This window comes from Centrocercus urophasianus, unplaced genomic scaffold, assembly GCF_019232065.1.
Source record: "Centrocercus urophasianus isolate 14NV4802_14NV808 unplaced genomic scaffold, USGS_Curo_1.0 seq_18, whole genome shotgun sequence".
NCBI lineage: Eukaryota > Metazoa > Chordata > Aves > Galliformes > Phasianidae > Centrocercus > Centrocercus urophasianus.
This window is the reverse complement of record NW_024884733.1, coordinates 4,321,427-4,343,498: the sequence shown is the minus strand read 5'-3', so window position 1 is coordinate 4,343,498 and position 22,072 is coordinate 4,321,427. Positions and strand designations below refer to the sequence as shown.

Below are 22,072 nucleotides of genomic sequence, written 5' to 3'. Positions count from 1 at the left end.
CGCACACATTCTGCCTGCTCTGCTCTGCTTCCCAGGGTCAGCCTGCCAGATGTGCACTCCTTCACCCCACACAGAGCAGGCTGTGGATGCAGTGGTCATTAAGGGATTAACCTGCTGGTTGTGTTTTCTGCAGCATGCATGCAGAGAATGCCACAGAGTGCTTCAGTCCCTAGATAAGCAAATTCCTCCCTGCACCAAGCTCTGGACACAGTGCCTCTGAAAAAACAGATGGTAGGGATTCCTCATGCACACCCCGTATTCCTTTCCTCTTTCCCTTCACAGCAGGATGATCAACGGTGCATCAGAGTTCTCCTTTCTGGGGGGAGGAAGGGACACAATTGAAAACACAGTTGTTTTTTTCAGCCACAGCTTTGATCAGAGCACAACACAGAGCACCCAGACCTGGGGGCTGAACATGGCAGTTCATTTCCAGGAGCACAAGATAACATCTGCAGGCAGTTTGAGGCATTAGGACATCTGAAGCTGTTTAGTATCTCAAGCAAGTAGCAGAGTTTGCCATAGAGAGAAGCCCTGAGGTAAGGGATTGTGGATTTCTGTAGAGGACATGCAGTTAATGACCTCAGAAAAGGGCTGTTCAGAATTTAGTTCTTTTTCAGCTGCTTTTTTGTCTTAGGAGAGCTTCCTGTGGCCTGCAGTGGTGCACAGGGCCCTAAGGCACATCACACTGCAACAGAGCACACCCCTGCTAGCTTCTCCACTCAAGGGAACTAACAGGGATTTGTTTTGTCTCTTCCTAGAAAGATTTCTAACCCCTGAGACGCAGGCTTAATGAGTCCCAGGATTCAGTGCGCAGTGTGGGACACTGAGCCAATGACACACTAATTGCCATTATTCCCAGGTTTCTGGGAAACCCATTGTAGCTTAGAGTTGATCTGACACGCAACAGAGAATCATTAGAGAGTTTATTTTATCCTTTCTGTTCTTCAGAAAGACCGCCTGGAAAACTGATAGGATGTCAGCCTGGGCCCTCCCTCCTTCGCCAGGCTGAAGCAGTTGTTTGTGGCAGCCTTTGTCTGGCTCTGGTGGGGGGTAGAAGGGAAACAGCTGCTGAGCTTTTGGGTAGGCAGGAAAAGCTTTCAGTGATGCTGGCTTAGAGACAGCAATATTGGAAAATTTTGGAAAAGTTCCCCAGCGTCACCGTAGGCTCTGCTCACCCCCGAGCAAGGGAACAGGAGGGCAGCCCTCACCAGAGCATGTGCACAGCCTCCCGTGTAGGTGTTGAGGCACAGGAATATCGTGGTTAGCCTCAGAGAGGAAGAGCTGCAGCTGTATAGCCTGCGTGCCAAGCCACAAGTGCCTCCAGGGGAATTCTTGAGGAGAGCACCTGGCTGAGCTGCAGGTGGCCTGTCTTTTCTGCTGATGTGATTTCTAGCCCTTAACATTTCTCATCAGCTGAGGAACTGTACCTGATCCTCCCTTCCATATCCAAGCCCAGGCAGAGCCAGACTTACAGATCCTGCACCTACACCCACCTCCTGCCCCACAGTTTCTGGTCTGCTCCATGCATGGTTCTACAGCATGGCACAAGTTAGAGTGGGGTTCAGCATCTCCCATAACCAGGAGACTGCAGAAGTGTTGTTTTCAAGCCCCTTGGCTCTCTTTCTCCAAGGAACGGGGGGGGGAATCTGCTTGGCCAGAAGTAACCCTTGGGGTCTGCCGAGGGGCTTGGGAAACTGAAGCTGGGAGCTTATCTAATCTGGAGTCTATCCCACAAGCCTTAATTTATTATCTGGAAATTTGGAAAATGCAAGTATCGCTAATTACAAACAAGAGCCATTTGTGTGTCATGGTTAGCACGGATTCATTTCTGGCAACGCAGCAAAGTCAGTCCAGATTGAAACCAGCTGCACGTACCTGAGTTTCACCTCCACGTCTCAGGGCTGAGGACTCAGCTGCTGTCACACCGTGAGCCTCGCTGGCAAAGGCTGCAGCTCAGCACTGTCCTTGCTTACACAGATAAATAAGTGCTGCTGGGCAAGGGCTGGCAAGAGTGCTTGGTCATGGAAAACCTGAGAGCCAAATCAATCTATTTAGTATGTGATTGATTGAGGAAGCAGGAACAGGGGCTTAGAGAGGTAGAGGAACACATTTCATTTGAAAACTGCTGTCACTGCTTGAGCTGCAGCAGAGCCCACAGGGGTGGAGTGGGGCAAAGCCTGGGGAAAGGCTGGGTAAATATTGCCACTTCTGGCCCACACGCCTCCCCCTGGGCAGCCTGTGCACCCCTTGGTGCTCTGTGGCCACTCAGTCACGTGGAAAGGGGCCAGCTGTGATTGATGCTCCAGCTCCTGAGAGACTGCTTTGCACTGAGCTCTTTGCACAGACAGATAAATCATTGTCCTCTCCTTCCCAGCAGCTGTGAAGGGCGCTTCCTCTGCAGGCCTGGAGATGCTTATCACAGGGGTCAGGGGGAGATCTGAACTGAAAATACAGCCCTTCGTTTCTGTCTTTGTAACCACGGAAGCTGCATAGCCAGCATTTCCACCTGCAGACTGATGGTGTGCAGTCAGACAGAAACCATCGTAGGACGCAGGTTGAAATGAGCATCTGGTAGCAGAAGGAAAGATCTTGCTGAAAATCTGCTTGTTTCTTTTACACTTCATTTTTACACAGCACTTGCTCTCTGTCAGAGAAGCACATCCAGCCAGCACACCCATGTTGCAAGGAATTTGGTTGCACTGTTTTCACCATCAGCTGTTGTAATCACAAAAGGGTAAAGCATCAGGTGGTGTGGTGCTTTTTTTGCAGAGCAGGTTACTTTTAACACACTCCATGGGCAGCATGGTCACTATGTGCACCTCGACCACACTGGGTTCTAACCCCAAATCAGCTCCTCTGCATCTCCTCTGCCCAGAGGATGCTGTTGGCAGATGCTATAGAAACAAATGCTCAGGCAGGAATTACACTGCAAGATGAAGAACATTTTGGCTTTATTACACCATGAAAGAGCATCGAGCCAAGAGGCAGTCAACCAGAATAGTGAACCTAGCTCAGCAGACTGCTGAGCTTTCTTTTACATCCATCAATTTTGCAGACCAGTTCTTCCCACCAGGACGATCAGGGTTTTGCTACGAGTAGCACTGATACAGCCTCTCCATGCCCTCAGTGTAACATAAGAGATGCTACACAGCCAATACACACACACAAATTATTTGATCTCTTCTGCTACTACTGATACATCGTCAGCATTTTCAGCTGGCTAAATCACTTCTAGTCACTGCCCCATGGTAAGCTCATTGCTGCGTTTAACTCTCTGCTCACAGCTGCGTTGCAGTAAACAGCAAATTCACTCCTGCACCCAATTTGCAAAAATCTCTGGAGCTTTTAGGGCATCACACAGCAGGAAAAATATTGCAAGAGATCTTACTGAAACATACGCTCACTTACCTGCTGGGAATCTCAGAAGTGCAGTCGACAGCAGCCTGCTGTCGTGATCACACAGGGGTGGGAGAGCTCAGGTTTGCCAAATTTAAAGGATTGGCCACAGCAAAGCATGCCGGGTGAGGGAGAAAGTCCTCTGCTGAGCACGGAGAGGCCAGCAAAGCTGTGCTGAGACAGCCTGCAAGAGGCTCTGGTTCTGAAGCGCTCTTGAAAATGACTTTTGTGACAGTCGCAGGGTGAAGAACTTGGACCTGAGCCGACTTATGCACAAAGAAGAGTTTATTCCCTGTGATACAGCTCTGCCAAAGGACAGATGCATCCCCCCCACCCCCCATCTCCGCAGCCAGGCACTGCAGCCCTCCCGCCGCCCCCGTCCTGGCTGGCAGCTGGGCTGTGGGCTGCTGGTGTGGCTAAGCTGGGCTGGCAGTGAGCTTGTAGCTCAGGCTGCAGCCAGACTGAGTGCCACGCATGTCAGGCCCAGCAGCCTTTCTCCATGCCACGAGATCCCAGAGGCATCCATCCATCCATCCATCCATCCATCCATCCATCCGTCCATCCATCTATCCATCCATCCATCCTCTAGAGTTAGGCCACCAGGTTCCCCAGCTAACCGTTCTCTGTTTCTGTCAGGACAGTAGTGAGGCAGCAGACGGAGCTGGCCCCTGGGATGAAGAAGTTACCAAGTGGTGGGGAGAGTGGAGCTCGTGGTCCACCTGCTCGCGATCCTGCGGCGGAGGCGTGATGTCCCGGGAGCGGCACTGCCTGCGGCAGCGGTGGGTCCCAGCATGCTTTCTCCACGGTGCCCCAACCTCCATTTGCCCCCTGCAGCTACTACGGTCCTGGAATTGGTCAAATAGGGTTTGTGGGGACCCAGCTGTTCCCTCTGGATCACCTCACCACCCAGCCCTTATCAGGCACCTCGCCAGCCTGAGCTGCTAACAAGAGCCAGCATCGCACTGCACAGCACACCGTTGGGGCTGCTCAGCCTCTTTCCCTTCTGCGTGACTGCACTCCTGAGGGCAGGAAGCTCAGACAAGGGCCCCCTACCTGCTCTGCCTCCTCCAGAAGAAAATTTCTTTTATGTGGGCTGGTTGGCAGCATAGTAAGGGTCCAGATGTGGTGACAGCCATCCGTCTGGACACCGCCTCCCCACTAACGAGGCTTGCCAATGTCTTTGCCTCTGCTTGACATCAAACCCAGCCAAAAGGCTCCTGCAGCTTTCGGCAGGGCAGCTTAAGTGTGAGCCAGCCATGCCCTGTGAAACAGTTTTTGCTGGAGTCTGCAGGCTGCCCCTGCTTCAGCTGAAAGAGATGGCAATTTTGAAGCCTTATTATGTGAATTTAGGCTCTACCAACATTGTGTAAATTGTTGCTCTGCAGGAATAGCTAGACCTGAGCAGTCCAGCTTGAACGTGGTTCTTCACTACACAGTGAAGTTGCCATCTGTAACCTCGACCTTTCTCCCTGCATCTTCTCAGCTTTCAGGAATTTTTTTAGCTTTTGCATTAGTCAAGAAGTTCAGTATCCCTTGGACAAGTGCTGCTGGCCGGAACTAAAGCATCACTTGCTGAGAACCATGGTTTTTGTTAATCACCAAACCTCTCTTGCTAGTCTTGAAAGGTGTTCAGTACCCATGAGAGGTGCCATCTCTCTGCATGCTGCCCAGTGAATTCTGAAATCAATTCCCCAGCTCACTTCTAAATCGTAGGTGCTTCTGTGGAAGTGGTGGATCATCAAGCCCCATTGCCCTTTTGTCACACAACCCTTCTGCAGAGATGTGCAGACAAAGCCTTGGAAATACTTCAGTTATTTCCCATCCACCCAAACTGAGCCTAAAATCACACTCCAAAGCTAACAGCACTGAAGATGTCTTTCAGGGGAGAAGCTGACCACCGTAAATCCTGAAAACCTTACTCTAATAAAATCCCACCCTGACTTTTCTATTATCCTTGATTTCTTAGTGCTTTGCAGACCTCTAGCTTATTTCTGCTTTCACACATTCTGCTTTGCAGGCTCCAGATGCCCCAGGGAACAAACAGCACCATGTGTGTTGGCCAAGCCAAGCACTACCAACTGTGCCAGCAGCAGGTGAGAACTGCTTCCAGCACTGACTGGTCCTTACTGGGGGATGTGAGGTTGGACCAGCAAGTGCAGGAGTGCAGGAGCAGCAGCAGTGAGGGTCTGGCAGAGGAGTGCAGATAAGAGGCACAGTGCACTCCTGAGGAGTTGCCAGTGTGCCTCTGGGAGTTGGGCTCCTCTCTGGGTCTGAAAGGTGGGGGAGAAGGATATAAAACATATTCATTGTGGGGTGGGGGGAAGGAAGAAGTTTTTCTGGTATGTTTTTCCCTTTGCTGGAAGTAGATTTTGCAGTACTGTTAAATACAGCTGTCTGAGGCAATGGAAGCCTGGCCTTTCTGCCTGTGTTACTGCACATCAAAGTCCATCACTGATTCCTTCCAGGGTGGACAGGGCATTTTCATCCTCCAAGGATGTAGCAGGGCCAAGCAGCTGTCACAACCAGGGCTGCGACATAGGGAGCTTTTGATCACATTTATTCCCTCCATAGCCCTGCCCAGCCAACACAGCAAGCTTCAAACAACAGCAGTGCTCCAGTTTCAATGCCAAAGCCTTTGGAAAGCGGTACTACCACTGGATGCCCCTCTATCCAGGTGGGTTTTCACAGCTTCACACAAAGGATCAGGGTGAGAAAACACCTGCAGGATTTTCTCAGACACAGGAGGAGGACCCAGGGGCAAGGGATGGATGCTCCTGGCTGGTCCAGAAGTGCTTCCCTATGCTCCCTGCTTTGGAGAAGTCATCCCCTCTCTTCACAGAGCCACCCCAGCCAGCCAGGCCTCTTCTCACACTGGCTTGTCAGAATGTGCTGGCGAGCAGACACAGAACACAGGCGTCTCTCAGGTGTCTTGACTCACCACCAGTCACCTTGGCAGAGTGGTGTTCAGTCGGTGTGTGCCTCCTACCATTTCAGCCACCTCCGTCAGCCAGCATGCTTCCCACTGGGATGGCGGTGGGTTATTCTGAACAGGATGGCCATCCATTTCCTGCACAGAGGAGATAAATTGCTTCACACGAGTTGCCAGATGGCCCTTGAGGCCCAGACTCAGCTCCCCTGAGATATGACCGCCTTTCTGGACCTGCCTGTTCTTCCATTAGCTGCCAAGGGAACATAGAACATCTGCACCTCTAACTTCCATTGCTCAGCTGGAAGGGGTGCAGCTGGCCACAGCCCCACTGTGGATACCTCTCTTACGGGTCATACTTGCTCCTGTGTATTTATGTGTGGCCTGGGATCTGCTGATGTGGATTCCCATATCTGGCACAGGGAATGGCACTGCAAAGGGGAGAGGTTTTGCCATCAAGAAGCAATTCTATGTGTGGCCCCAGGTGCAGCCTCATACCACGATCCCTTTACTACCAAGGTCTGTAGCCTTGCAGTTCGTCCCGAGAAGCAAGAACATCTAAGATGATATCAAACCAGCAGTGTGGATAAAGGGAAGGTCCCCTCCCTCACTGCCCACCCCCTTGGTCTGCCTCTGTCCCTTCAGATGACTACACCAGCATCTCCAACAAGCCGTGTGACCTCCAGTGCACCACGCGGAATGGAGAGAGGCAGCTGATGGCCCGAGCCCAGGATGGTACCTCCTGCAAGGACAGGACCTACCAAGGGGTCTGCATCAATGGGAAGTGCGAGGTGAGGCTCTGGAAGGAAACAATACTGAAACCAGGGGTATAAATGCCTTGTTGAACTGCCTAGTCACTGTGAAGCCAAGGGTCCCAGCAGAGAGGTGTATCCAAGGCCTAGCAAGAGTGATGACATTCACTTTTGAATGCCTCTGGGCTAGAGCAGGACAGAGGGACTCACACAAAAGGACTTAGATACATCCACATTCACAGTGGGTAACAGAACTTTTCTCCCAGCACAGAGAAGACTAGGACTGCAGCTCAGTGTTCATAGCCAAACTGAAAAAGATTGGATTTTTTCCCTTGTAGAATAAGGGTAAAGGATGTGTGTGTGGAGTGGAGAGTGGTATCTTAAAAACTCAAGCAGCCTGCCTGCCTTTGATGCAGCGTCTCCTGGAAGATGATGCTGTACATCACTGCTACAGTGAGAAGGATTTGCCAAAAGATGGGAGACTGAATAAATGGCAGCAGACTTTCTGAATCTTATTTTCTGTACCCACACATGAGATCCTGCCCCAGGTTCAGGAGCACAGTGCACAAGGTCACAAACTACCCTGCATCCACACGCAGAAGCTCACCTAAAGAATAAGGTAGCATCACCTTGAAAAGACACTGTCCCCTAAGACACACTCTTTATTTTTGCTCTGTTCCTTGCAGCCAGTGGGGTGTGATGGGAGCCTGTATTCGGCCCGGACGATGGACAGATGCAGGGTGTGTGGAGGGGACGGCAGCACTTGTCACCGTGTCTCAGGCAGCTTCCGAAAGGCAATCTCACAGATAGGTACTCCCTGCTACCACAGTCCAGAGACTTCACCTGCTTCTTCTTACCACCAACTGGCATGAAGGGTGACTGACTTGAATGAGGGTAGGAGTTTCCCAGCTGCTTGGTGGAAAAAGCTGAAGAGTGCCACCTCTGCTTAAATACCGACATTTTATCCTTTTGGATTAATCAGAGGAGATTGGGTATGATATGCTGTAAATGAGGCCAGCGAGGTTTTCTTTCACATCTTCACCGTAGGAGGCAGCTGGGGATCTCTTTGTTCCTGTTGATTTTGGCATCTCGCGCACCTCAGATGATGTGATAAGGTCAATGAATCTTCTTTTATTTGTGCTAGGTGTTCACTGGAAGATTAGGCTCCTCTGATGAGGGTCACAGCATTTGTTTCAGCCTGCACTTCGTCTCCAGCTTTCCCCAGTCCTGTGGCTGATGCAGCTGAGGGACAGTCCCTCTGAAACTGGGCTGAGATTAATGGTTCATCTCTTGCAACCTCATGGCCCATTCCTCCACCAAGAAGGAACAGACTGTGGTATACTCATTAGTAATTAATTAACTGTGGTTTGAGGATGTTTTGGAACATCGTTTTACACTGCTATTGTTCCACTAGTCTACCTCATTCTCCACAGATGCTGGACCAGAGAAGTATTCTGGCTCCTTTCCAGGGTGTGGTAATAGTGCTAACCTCTCTAGAAGCACACAGACTGTCTTGGCCTTCCATTCCAGGCCTCATAAAATCTTACAGGATGGAAAAAAGCAATCAACAGACTTTCTAACAGGAAAGGCAAGCTGGCAAAGCCCCACAACGTTAAGAGCCTTTTACTTCCTACCCATTTAAAGGTCAATCTTTATGCTCCTCTTGAGACAAATTCTGTTGAGTCGGGAGCTGTGGGGACCTGCAGTCTTCTCCCTGCACCCTTCAGCACCAGTGCTGATCAATAGTAAGCTTTTTATGTGCTCTTGTGAGGAAAAGCTTGACAGCACATTCATTCATGCACCCACAGCCACACTATTAAGCTCACGCAATTCCTTTCTGACTTCAAACCCAGCAGTGGTCAAACTGAGCCTTACAGACCTGCAGTGGTCATTTGCAAAGGGATTTCAGAAGGGAGCCAGGATTAGAGCTCACAGCTTGGCACAACATGCTTATGTCCTTAACATCCCGCTAGGGGTAGCGCTGCCCTCCTACATGCACACCTATCCCACGAGATGCTTTGCCTATGAGCACTCTTCTGTTCCATCCTTGGAGTTTCTTCACCTCCCGTTCCTGCTCCTCAGGTTACGTGTTCATCACCAGCATCCCTGCCGGTGCCACGGACATCCTCATCATGGAGCGCAGGAAGACAGAAAACATCCTGGGTAAGCGGGGGGTCTGGCTGGCTGTGGAGGTCCCAGCTCAGCTGCTTGTGGGGTGGGAGGACACCTGAGCCGTTCCTGTGAGCATCTCCTCCTGGGTCGCACAGGGTTTGCTTTCCTTAGTGCCAGCACAGCCTCAGCGCTCCGCACGGAGCATCACGCTTGTCTCTTTTTTCCTTTGAAGCGCTCGCTGATGAATATGGGCATTTCTTCTTCAACGGCAACTCTGCCATTGACAACCCCCAGAACTTCAGGGTAGCTGGCACGATCTTCAAGTACAGGCGGCCTTCGAGTCTGAATTCAGATGGGCTGGAGTATATCATAGCTCACGGCCCCACTAACCAGTCTCTGAATGCCATGGTATGTGAAGAGGTACTTTCAGCCCTTCCTGTCTTGCCTGTCCCAAACTGTGAGCCTCCCTCAGACAAACTGCTTCCTAATTTTGTTCTCATACCAATCCTGTGGCTGAGGAAGCCAGATGTTGCCTCGTGGGGTTTCCTTTTGGGTTTAAGAGGATGCTATATTCTCTTAACATCTGTCACAAAGCGATTAGAAGAAATGCATGCCCTGAGAATAAAAGAGGTTTTGTTTTCCTTCCCTGTTTCCTCCAGTACTATAACTTTAATGGGAAAATGCCACATATAACTTATGACTACACTGTACCACGGACACCACCACCTCTCCGAACTGCAGCCCCTGCTGTAGACAGACCTCGTTATCATCACCCAGTAGAGACCAGCCAGAGCCATCCTGTTCCAGCCAACTTCAGAGCTGCCAAGGACTCCAATGTCACACGGCTTTCCCTGTCACCAGATGACACCAACAAACAGATTCCTCTAAAAGATAGGCATGAAGATTTAGGCTTCAGCAATCCACACTTCTTCCACACCAATTCCACTAATCACCCTCGGGGCTGGGGATGGGAACAAGGTGAAGAAAAGGAGAAGTATGAGTTCCACATAAGGCAGGTCTACCACGCAAACACAGCAGGAGAGGAAGAACGAGAGGAAGCAGCAGCAATTGGTGGAGAAACAGAATTGGGTTGGTTGCTTTGTTTTTCCTTTTCTCCCAAGCCTTAATTCATTGAAAAGAGGCATTGAGACATTCCACGTTGGTTCATTTGAAATGTAGGGTGGCTTTTCCATCAGGTGGACAGGGAAAAAGGATGGTTAATATCAGGGGTGGAGACTGTCAGAGTGCAGCTGGGTGCTCCTTGTGGGAAGAGGAGCAAATCTGAGGTCTGTCTGAGAAAGCCCAACAGTTAAGGGGCAGGACTAGGAGTGAAATGCACCTACAACATAGGTCTGAGCTTTAATCCAACTTCTGGGCCATGGGCAGGTGTGAGGATCTCACGTGAGGCTGCTCAGGATAATTAAAGCCTGTTGATGCACCCTGATGGTAACTTACGGTTTCGAAGCCAAATACTCAGTGTTTTTTGCATTACCAGGCATCACTAAACCACATGCTAAAGTATAAGGCGTGCAAGATAGTTAACACATCCCAATGTTCTTCTTCCAGCCCTCAAATTCAACCAGATTTCCATCAGCACAGCAGTACCCTACAGCATGAGGAGGTCTGAGCTATCGGAGAACAGCCGCGTCGCATCCTCCAGGCTTCGGCTCTTCAGGAGGTTGTGCCACCAGGACCAGCACCACGCTGCTTTCTGCAGGGAGCTGCAGTACCTGGCGGCCAGGCTGGCACAGAGGAACACCACAGCAGGACTATGGGCTGAAACAGCTGCCCGGTGGCCACAGGGCCTCCACAAAGCACCGTCCCATAAGAACTCACTGCGGGACTTGAAGGTGGAGATGTTTGCTGGGAGACAGGGGAAAGCGAGCAACTACAGTGTGATGGCATCTGTGGAGAGCTCTCTGCTGGGTGCCAGCACAATGGAGGACATCAGCCAGGCAGAGCCTCTGCGGGCCCCCGACACTGAAAGGTGGCACTGGGTTTCCTGGGCAAAACGGGAGCATGGTTGGCTGGGAGGGAGGGTTGAACCAGTCCTCTGGCAGTCTCACTGCTGTCCCTGATGTCCCCATTTGCCAGCGACTCTCCATGGTATCTGTTATAGTTGCTTGAGCAACACTGTGTCTTCCAGATGTTTGGCACGGCTCATGGTCCAACACAGAGCTTCTGGAACATGCGTTGTGTTCCTTTGCCTCAGAGATCCATTTAGATGTGTTCTGAAGGACCTGTGGAGCTATGGCTGTTCACAGTCTTACTAGCTGAATATAGGAGGTGGTTGCCCCATCCCTGGAGGCATTCAGGGCCAGGCTGGATGTGGCTCTGGGCAGCCTGGTCTGGTGGCTGGGCAGCCTGGGTCTTGGCGACCCTGCACATAGCAGGGAGGTTGAAACTAGATGATCATTGTGGTCCTTTTTCAACCCAGGCCATTCTGTGATTCTTTGAAGGCTTCACGCTCTGCTTATCAGTGGTGCATCTTGCCCATGGTGGGGGAGATAGGCTTGGAGAACAGAACCATTGAGTTTCTTCCCATTTTCCAAGAAGGAAAGGAGGAAATACAGTCAGTATATTTTATGTTCACAGCAATTTTACGTCTTTATTTCCTGCCTCCTCCTCTGTCTGCAGCAATGAGTTTGATGTGAGCCCTGTGGGCCACGATGACATCAGCTTGGCTGACATGTATCGGTGGAAGGTCTCGGCTTATGCCCCCTGCAGCTCCACCTGCACTTCAGGTAGGTAAAGACCCAGTGCTTACTTTGAAGACTGCTTTTGTCCTGGTGACTTCTGTAGTTGGAATCCACTCAGCAGCCTCCACTTTCTTTGCTATTTGGTTCCCTCTTTTTTGGTATCTGAAGAGGACAGATGTGCTGTTTTCCCATTTCCAAATTCCATTGGTCTTAGAGTGGCGTCTTGAAGTTTCTGACTTTTGTAACAGTGGTGCAATCATAATTTCTTTAGTTTGTAGGGTGAGTTTTAGCATCAGCTTATATGAGAATTTAGGAGAGGTTTATATGCCAACACTCAGAGTCCAGGAAGAGAACAGAGCTATTCAGAGCATCTGGCTGGCTTTTGTCTGGAGATTTTTATCAGTTCAAGCCTTGCTGAGGCAACTGATCTTGCAGGACCTTTTTGGCTTCTGGTATTTTTAAATTGCAAATAGACTTTCAGAGGCAGTGAATGCTCTTCAGTGATTTTCTAATAGCTGGGGGAGGCTTTTGGTTCTGGTGGAGCCTGACCTAGACAAGATGTTGGTTGTCCAGCAGGTATCAGTGCCTCCTATGCAATGTGTGTACGGTACGACGGAGTGGAAGTGGACGAAGCGTACTGCGATGCCCTGACCCGACCAGAACCTACACATGAATTTTGTACAGGCAGAGACTGCCAGCCTCGGTGAGTGGAAATGACATCTGCTCCCCCTGGGGAATACACGTCTTTGTAAGGATCATTTCCTGCTCACAGTATGCAGCCATTTCTGGTCTGGAAGATGTACTTAAACAGCTGAACCTGTGTATCCTCATGTAAGTGAAAAGAGGGAAGGAATTTTCTGTGTCTAAATTACCCGCTAAGCACAAAGTTGTTTTTCAAGACCACAGACCTACACCTGATGAGCAGATTCATAGCAGCAGTTAGTGGGTCAGGCAGTCCCAGGCACACGAACACTCCCCAGCCACCCTCCATCCCCGGGTCACTTACGTGGGTTTTGCTTTGTGCTTTCTCTCCTGGGGACTGTTTGTGGAGGTGGGAAACGAGCCGGTGGAGTGAGTGCTCCAGGACCTGTGGCGAGGGCTACCAGTACCGCACCGTGCGCTGCTGGAAGATGCTGGCTCCAGGCTTCGACAGCTCTGTTTACGATGACCTCTGCGAGACAGCTGGGCTGGCCAGGCCCATAGAGAGGAAAGCCTGCAAGAACAAGGCCTGCGGACCCCAGTGGGAGCTCTCAGAGTGGTCTGAGGTAGGCATCGGGGGAGCTTTGCATCCAAGGATGAGCCGGGGTCTGAAGGAAAATGACAGATGTTGGGTGCTTCCCGCTGGCGAGCGCTGAGGAAGCCCTACCCGACTGCATGCTCACTTTTACTCACTTTTCTCCTTCCCTGCTGGGGCCCTTCTCTCCACCAGTGCAGCAGGAGGAAAACGCCTTTGCTTATTCCTCTTGTGCTCTGCTTTGGAATCCAACTCGGTGTCATTGCAGTGCTCAGCCCGATGCGGCAGCCAGGGGACGATGAAGAGGGCGGTGCGCTGCTCGGTGGAAGCAGCCCTCTGCGATGAGTCCCAGAAGCCCAGCAGTGAGAAGGAGTGCACAGGGCCGCCCTGCGACCGCCGCTGGACTGCCTCCGACTGGGGCCCGGTGAGTGCAGAGGGGCTGCTCCTCCACGCCCCCACTTCTGAGGGCACAGGGCTGGCAGGAGGGAGTGGATGAGCAGTCATGCTGCTGCTCACTGTTGGCTTTCCTCTAGCAGAGGCTAGAGAAATAGTGATAATGTACATTTTTGAGCCAACGGTGTGCCCAGGTGGCCAAGAAGGCCAGCATCATCCTGGCTTGTATCAGCAGTAGTGCAGCCAGCAGTAGCAGGGAGGGATCATCCCCCTGTACTCAGCACTTGAGTTCTGTGTTCAGTTTTGGGCCCTTCACAAGAAAGGCATTGAGTTGCTGAAGCTTGTCCAGAGAAGGGCAGGCATCTGCATGAGGTCTGGAGCACAGCGTGATGGGGAGCAGCTGAGGGAATGTGATGGGGCAGTGTGGAGAAGAGGAGCGCAGGGGAGACCTCACTGCTCTCTGTAACTGCCTGAAAGGAGGCTGTGGTGAGGTGGGGTCGGCCTCTGCTCCCAGGTAACAATGACAGGATGGGACAGAATGGCCTCAGCACCAAGGGAGGGTCAGGTTGGGTATTAGGAAACATTTCTTCTCAGTAAGAGTGGTGAGGCACTGGCACAGGCTGCCCAGTGAGTGGTGGAGCCCAAGGGTCTTTGGAGGTGCATCTGGTCAGGGAATTCCATTCTCCACGTGCCAAGAGCTCCTCAAATTATTGAATGGAGCTCATTGAGACCTAACTGGAACTTAGAATCATGGAATCATTAAGGTTGGAAATGATCTCTAAGATCATCTAATCCAAACATCGACCCATCATCCGTGTCTGCCAAACCACGTCCCTCACTGCCGCATTTCCATGTTTCTCCAACACCTTTAGGGACCCTTGGGATCAAGTACCACAGCCCCAGATCCCGAGCTCCAGACTCTCACTGCTGACCGTAGTCCCTCCACCTCCCTGGTGTGTCTAAATGCCCTTTATTCCTCCAAGTGCTCAGGTTCGTGTGGTGAGGGACGCATAAACCGTTTCGTCGCCTGTCGCAACCTGGAGGGCAAGGTGATCTCTGACACACAGTGTGACCCAGCTGCCAAGCCCCTGGCCGTCCATCCGTGTGGAGACAAGAACTGCCCTGCACACTGGGTGGAGCAGGAGTGGGACCAGGTAAAGCCAAGCCCAGCCCTCTGTCCTCAGCCCTTTCCCACAGGAGATGATGGGCTGGGCTCCCTTGGTGGAGCAAAGTTGTCCAGTGTGACCACCAGCTGCATCATTGCTCCTTCCAAAAAGAAGGAAGAGGAAAATACCCCAGCTTGTCCCCACCATACCCCAGCCTATGGCACTTGTGGCCCTCCAAGCTCTCTGAGGTCCAGAGGTCTCTGGGAAGGCAGCAGTGTCTTAAGGAAGTCCTCCTCCTCTCCCACTTCTGGCTCCCAGCTGGCAGTTGTAGGCACCGCAACAGAGCCCCATCCAGAATCTGCACTTAGACCCCCAAGATTTTGGTCTCGCTGCTAAAGAGAAAGCCCTACAAAAGCCAACTGCATCTCCAGTTAATAAGAGCCAGAGGTAAGGCCTCAGCCCAGGCCCCAGCCCTGGGAGTCACCTCCAGCCCAAGAGCATTTACTTGCCCCAGGTGCAATGAACATGGCCCAGGGGGCCTGTTCTATTAAGCCAGCAATTGCTGCCAGCCTGCTTGCCCTCTGTTGCTAGAGAGGCTATTATGAGCTTCCATTACAAGCTGGTCCGAATCCCAGAGCACCCAGAGAGAACATCTTGACACACCTGTGGGGTTTGGGCTTTGCCTTGTAAAGTCCTGAAAAAAACAGGCATTCACGGAGCACAAAGGAGGGCTTCTAAGGAATCCTTTTTCTAGCCTTCCTAGCTGCTGTCTGCGTTCAGTTGGGAGTCCCTCCAGCACAAGTAACGAGCAGAAATCATTTACAACTGGGACCCACGGCACTCCTGTAAGCCCTTTCCTGCTCTGTCCTGTGGTGTAGGTCACACCCAATGCTGCAGTGCAGTTTTTGAGCTATGCCTGAGTGATTAAACTCACCTGAAATCTGAAGAGCCAGCTGGGCTCCCCGCTTTTGCCTGTGCCAGCTTCTTTGCTGTGCTCTCAGCTGTTCAGCTGCGGGTGAGCTGTTTGCAGGATGACTCAGGAGGGATGTGAGCCAGCTGTGCTGGCCCTGGCACTGTGAAGATGGGCACTGAGCAGTGAAGTCTTGCACTCGTAAGTGCTGCCCGAGACACCAGGGAACACAGCTAGAATGAGATTCTGCCTCCCACCGCCTGCTTTTCTCGGTGTTGTCCTCAGAGGTCAATCCCTCCCATCTGTGCCTGCATAGCTTTGGGCTGAGCTTGGGTACTTGTCTGTGCAATCTCCTGCAGTGCACCAGCTTGGTCCCCTTGAGCCCTCACAGAGCTTGCCAGTACTCCAGGATGTAATTACTGCACAAACACGCTACGTGGTCTTTTAGGACATAGAGATATATAAAATAAGACAGAAACAGCCTCTTACATCCTTACCTTGGCTGCTCCAGGTCCCTTGTGGGAACTGCTCTCAGGCCAGCCAGGCTCAATTCAGCATCCTCCATGCTGAACACATAACCATCTCCTGTCCCTATTCCAGAGGAATTCAGCTCCTTTGCAGGCACCCCTTGCTCCCGTGACCTGGGCTGCACTACCTCCATCAGCCTGGTGTTAGCACGTGCATTCAGCATCTTCTGAGCAGGATGCCACCTTACCTGAAGCTCTAGAGCAGAGCAGCAGTTTATGTTCTACTTCCCAGTGTGATGCCAGCTGCGGACGAGGGACAAAGAGCCGGGTTGTCCTGTGTGCAGGGCTGGAGAATGGGGTGTACAGGGAGTACCCTGAGAAGCGCTGTGAGGCTGCACAAAAGCCTGAGGAGCAAGCTGCCTGCTTCATGAGGCCGTGTTCAACCTGGTTCACTACCTCCTGGTCTCAGGTACGGCTCAGCGTGGCGGGGAAGTGGGAGAAGAGCTAACCCTGGGTGGTGGAGCGTGACCTGCAGTGAGGATTTCCAGCAGTTCAGTATGCTGAGGGCTCTGTTGGGTCTGGGTGGGACCACAAGCTCTGCTTTTTAGCAGACCAGGCAGCAAAAGGAAGGACTGGCCCACAGCAGGTGGAGAAAACCTTTGAGCTCTTGAATTATTGCCTCAGGCAAAAGCATGTACCACTGCAGGTGATGCAATCATGTCTTCTTTGCCAGCAGTTGATGTTCTGTCCTCTTGATTGCTTTACTTAGCATTTAGTGAATGGGGGGGAGGCAAAGCTGCCATTTTGTCCATCTTCTAAAACAGCATCAGCCTTCAAAGCAAAACCAACTCTGAGCTGCGTTAAAAAGCAGAAAGCAACCTCCTCCCTCACCCTGCCTCATCTTAGAGAGGCTCTCTTCAAGCAAGCGGAGGAGAGCCTGAGTTTGGGCTTAGATCCGACCCAAACCTCTTTGAGAGCAGTCTCCAAAGCACAGACTGCCAGGTCTCAGTGGAAGAAAGAGCTCGGGACCTATACCTCAATGAAAACCCACCTCTCATGCTCTCTCCTCTCCCTCGATCCCGACAGTGCAGCAAGACATGCGGTGCTGGCGTGCGACTGCGCGAGGTGAAGTGCTACCAGGGGGAGGCGCTGGCCCAGGGCTGTGACCTTGCTACCAAACCAGAAGGCAGGCAGACGTGTCAGCTCCAGCCGTGCCCCACAGAGGCCCCAGGTGAGACTGGGAGAGCAGGGAGGAGGAAGAGCCCTGGGAACCTTTCGCTCCCTCCAGCTCTCAGCTTGGGGAAGCGTGTCTGCTTTGTAACCCCTTCTGTGGTTGCTTCTGCTCCCCAGAAGAAGACTGTGAAGACAGAGCGACGGCCAACTGCGTGCTTGTGCTGAAGGTGAAGCTGTGCTCTCACTGGTACTACAGGAAGGCTTGCTGCCGGTCGTGTCGCCTCAAGTCACCGTGACTGCTGCCAGGCTGTAGTTCCCTTCCAAGTTCAGGGCTGTGAGCCCCCTGAGCCAGACTTTACCACTTGAAGCCACCTCACTTGGCTTGGCCGTGGAGCCAGTCCCTGTAGACCAGCCTGCTCAGCGAGAAAGGACTCCTAGGGCTTAGTCATCACTGTTCCCTCTCCACCAAGAGGATTTTACTGAAGACAAACCACCAGTTCCTAGAAAGCTACTGAGAAGTGAGTTGGGAGAGCCTGTCCCTGCTGTCAGTCGCCTCCAGAGAGCTCTAGTTGGAGGCGGTGGGGCACAGAGCCAGCCCGCAGCAGGGCACAGGCTGCAGTCACCCCGTCCTGCCCTGCAGATCGTTCTGCTACATGGGCAATTTCCAAACACAGCCAAAAAATTCTGTGTCACAATAAAGAGCTAAACTGTCACCCGTTGTTTTGGGGATGTGTGCGCCTAGGCCGGGGGGGGGAAGGGAGGAGGAGGGTGAGAAGAGAAACAAGCAGGAGCAGGCGGGGGGGTGGAGAAATCTTAGCATCAGCACAGCTTACAGGGCAGCTATGGATGGACCCCATTTTGTGTTGCCTGCCAAAAGAACAGAAATCACTCCTGTTTTGTATTTCAAAGTCCTCTTTTATTTCTGACATGGAATTTGGACCCATAGCTGAGCAACAAAGACAGAGAATAATAACAGAGGAAATCTGAAGTGGAAAAAATCTGAGATGCCTGCCCCTACCCTGTCCTGTTCCTCCACCACCCAAACCTTACAACCCACAGCTGTATCTCTGCTCCCTGCCCTTTCGGACTCACCCATCCATCTGCAGCTGCCAGGCCCAGGGTTTTGTGTTGCCTGTGAGGGTGACACTCACCTTTGGCCATCCATCTACCTTGGAGCTGCCTCACCTCATCAGCTGGTGACAGGTCATTTGCACATGATATGGTTGCTTTCCTCTCTTTCCTCTCATCAGAGAGGTGACCTGTAGAAGCAGAACCCCATATTCTCTCCCCACCTGGGGACTGCAAGGTAGGAAGCCTTGCTTCATGCCAAGAGGTAGAGTTGGGTAGCGGGACATGCCCACGGCAGCCGTGCTGTGACATTAAGTTTGTGTGGCTCCAAGCAGGATGGAGACCAAGCTGAGCAGACGCTCTAGTGGGAAAGGACAGCATTTGCTGAGTTAGCCAAGAAAAACAGAGAGATGATATTATCAGGGAAGAGAATTGGATGGGAGCCAGGTGCTATCAGCCAGTGGGATCCACAGAGCGTTGCTGCTGCTAACTCTCTTCTTTCGTCCTGCCTGCCCTTATTGTGAAAGGACACGAAAAGGCCTGCTATCGCTGTCTGGAGAATGGAAGGAGACTGTAAAGGAGGTGCAGCTAGACTGAGTCTCAGCATAATGGAAACACGAGGTCTTTCTGGCCCAGAGATGGGGGAGACGGTGAATAATGTTTGCTCATACACTGTGTAAGATGCATGCTGGGGCATGGTGTCTGGATTGCAAGGACCATCATCACTTTTGGCATTCATCCGGCTCCTTTTCTTTGGGTTGTTTGAGCAGAGGTGCCAAACCAACAGCAGGTCAGAGTGTCAATTAGCTTACTGTCTGCTAGCAAAGACATCTGAGGCTGACACAGTGTTTGCCTCCACAAGACCTCCTTCACCTGTGCTTGAATAGGGAAATCAAGACTTGTTGGTCCAAATCCTTCAGATGGCCAGTCTCCAAATGGTGGCAGTGAAAGAACACCCCACTTGTACTTTGGAGCAGTTCTACCCAGCATTGCAAGGGCAAGGCAAGCAGTTCCTGCTATTGCTCCTGGCAGCACCTGTGGGCTGGCTGTGTCCCTCCTCCCTGCTGCAAGTGGGGAGCAGTGCTGCGCTGTTGCTATGGAAGTGTCCATGGACGATGGAGATGTCCTTTTGGTCATTTTTCACCTAATTGGATTTGTGGAGGAGGAAGGAACTTTCCCATCTTCATTCCGCAGATGGAGCTGTTGGCTGAGCTGTCGTCACAGCCATATAACTGCTGGGTCTGGCTCGGGTCTTCTTCCCAAAGTGAAGGGGGAAATTGTGCTCCATTGGAGCTCCTCACAAAGGAGGGGACGCAAGCTGGTGGGCTCTGCTGCTGCAAGCCAAAGCGATTCTAAACCAGCATCCTTCTGCATGGGGTCTGGGCAGGGCTTTGAGGTGACCACACCGCAGTCATCTGGCGGTACAATTCTTGTAAGCAAAACCTCGGTCACTTATGGGCCCAAGTTAAAATCGCTCCTAAGAAAGCTTGTGAGCAGTCAAAGTGGGGGCTTTGGCCACAGAGAGACCTGCCTGTGCTCACTGCCACGGGTGAACGGTCTTCATGTCCCCTCGCAGTGATCCAGATCCTCTCCTACAACTGCAGCACAGGCTGCAGTGGGCGAAGCCGAGCCCTGTGTCAGTCCCCACCGCAACATGAGCTGCTGACAGCGGTGCTGCGGCCAGGCGGAGCAGGATGGCCCCAGGCCCCCATTCCCACTGCACTGTGCTTCCCATCCCCATCCCGCGTGCAGGGGACGTGGGCACAGCCCCAGCTGGAGAACACCAAAGGCGCCGCTCTGGGGAGCAATGAAGTTAGTTTGTACTGTACATAGCCCTCATTAGACAAGTTCCTTCAGGAGATAGAGTAATAATTACACTTGTAGGTGCAGAGGTCACAGTCTGGATAACCTCCTCCACAGTGACCCGTGAGGCTCCGCCACTCCCCTCCATCAGGAGGGCCACGCTGCCCTCGGGCTCTCCCTGCACGACCCCCACTATCTGCGAGCTGACAGCCCCATCCCTCGAGCAGGGTGCGTGGTGGGGGTCACACCTCTGTGCTGATGGCCCTGGATGGGGGGAAGCCCTCGCGGAAGCTGTGCCGGCTCAGCGGGAAGCCCTGCAGGCCGACGGGTGGCCCCATCTCAGGGTAGCAGGCGGGCGCGTAGGCCACGCGCTCACCCCCATTGCGCACCATGTCGGGGGTCCGTATGTAGAACGGGGAGCCGTACGGGGAGCAGGTGGGGCAGCGGGGGTGGGCCCCGTGCTGGTTGAGCTCGGGGATGGGAGTGGGACTGCCCTGCCCGTCCGCCATGCGGGAGCTGCAGGCGTTGCATGTGCCGGGGTGCGAGTGCGCAGGAAGGTCGGATTCTTCCTCTTCCTCCTCCTCCTCCTCCTCTTCTTCATTGGGGTCATCTTTCTTGCAGCAGTAGTACTGCAGAGAGGGATGGGGTAGGTGAGCACGGGGCAGCCCCAGGCACCACGTGGGACACATAACCTAAGGGTAGATGTGGCACTGAAGAACAGACACAGTCAGTGGTGGGAATGGGTTGGGCTCGGACCTGGTGATCTCAGCAGTCCTCCTCAATCTTTTTGACTCTGTGATTCTATAATTCCAGTTTCAGCTACTACTAACTCTACTAACAAATTAATATAAATTAAAGAAGTGAGAAAAGTGCTGGAGCAGGAGTGGGGCAGCTTCTCAGCCCCATGGCAGGAGCTGCTGGAGTTCCCCACTGCTGGAGCTGCCTGCTTGGCTCCACCAGCGTGGGACCCGAGGGCAGCAGGGTGAGACCCAGCCAGGAGCAGGCGGGGGGCAGCAGGGGAATGTGTCTCCTCCTTTCACAGTGAGATCTGCATGGGGAAGGGATTTGGGGATGCCACCCCCCCTGTAGCCTCTGTGCTTTCCACACGTTGCTGCATGGCACAGACTCAGCATTAACTTTTAAAGAGGTTGTAGCCAGCCGACTTTGAAAGCTTCCTCGTCTAATTTATAGGAAGAAAAAAACCAAAAACCAACCCAAAAGCTCTTCATCTGGTATTGCAAATCCAGCCAAGCCTACACCCAATTGAGCAAGCACTGCAGCTCCTCAGATTCCTGTGGGAGGCAGTCAGGCAGCCTCACCCTGCCCAGCACGGGCACAAAGCCCCCCAGCCCATCCTGCACCCTGGCACAATGGATGTCCCCACACTCACCTGTAGCCTACAGTAGCAGAGCACAGCAATGATGCACAGTAGGATCACTGTCGCTAGGATTCCCCCGGTGATGACAACAGTTCCCGCTGTCATCCGACCGATTCTCCATCAAACTCTGAAAGGCAGAACATGGGGACAGTCAGCACCAAAGCATCACCGTTCCCACCCCACGTTCCCCACTGGCACTTACCCAGGGATGTGGTGGCCGCTGGCGGTCACGCCGGCCCTGGGACGGCTGGGGGGGGCTGGCAGCTCTGCATGGCCCTGGGGAGATGCCTGCGGCACTGGGAGCAGGGACAAGGAGGAAAAGAAGCCATCAGCTCAGCCCTATGCCTGCCATCCCCATTGCCATCGTGTCCCATCAGCAGCCCTCTGTGAGCCGCTAATTGATAGGACCCAAGCGCTGGCAGCTCGCAGCTGAGCAGATCTAATTACCCTTCAGCCACACGACCCTAATTGATGCGGGGAGGTGGCAGCTTCCAGATCACAGCTGCCAACCTGCTCCTCCGCCCGAGCCGCAGGAAAAGCCCCAAAAACTCATCCCAGCGTGGTTTGCCAGCAGCCACACATTGATTTCCAGCACTCAGAAAGGCACAGCGCAAAGCCAGAAGGATGGTTTGGATTTACTTCCTTTCTCAAGCCA

General features: G+C 52.6%; 2 protein-coding genes across 2 annotated transcripts; one reads left to right on the top strand and one right to left on the bottom strand.

The window, feature by feature from the left end:
• Positions 1 to 167: 167 nt before the first annotated feature.
• Positions 168 to 17,881, top strand: LOC122160948 (ADAMTS-like protein 2). Its single transcript, XM_042819974.1, has 18 exons — positions 168 to 231; positions 4,033 to 4,175; positions 5,414 to 5,489; positions 5,968 to 6,070; positions 6,968 to 7,113; positions 7,761 to 7,884; positions 9,157 to 9,237; positions 9,419 to 9,594; positions 9,846 to 10,275; positions 10,753 to 11,173; positions 11,824 to 11,930; positions 12,459 to 12,588; positions 12,937 to 13,150; positions 13,388 to 13,543; positions 14,496 to 14,666; positions 16,288 to 16,464; positions 17,082 to 17,226; positions 17,346 to 17,881. The coding sequence occupies exons 1-18, from the start codon at positions 229 to 231 to the stop codon at positions 17,462 to 17,464; spliced, it is 2,922 nt and encodes a 973-aa protein (XP_042675908.1). The 5' UTR covers positions 168 to 228; the 3' UTR covers positions 17,465 to 17,881.
• Positions 17,882 to 20,281: 2,400 nt separating this feature from the next.
• On the bottom strand, positions 20,282 to 21,522 carry FAM163A (family with sequence similarity 163 member A). The gene is made up of 2 exons (XM_042820156.1): positions 21,430 to 21,522; positions 20,282 to 20,668 (listed from the first exon to the last, which is right to left on the bottom strand). The coding sequence occupies exons 1-2, from the start codon at positions 21,520 to 21,522 to the stop codon at positions 20,282 to 20,284; spliced, it is 480 nt and encodes a 159-aa protein (XP_042676090.1).
• Between the last annotated feature and the right edge of the window lie 550 nt (positions 21,523 to 22,072).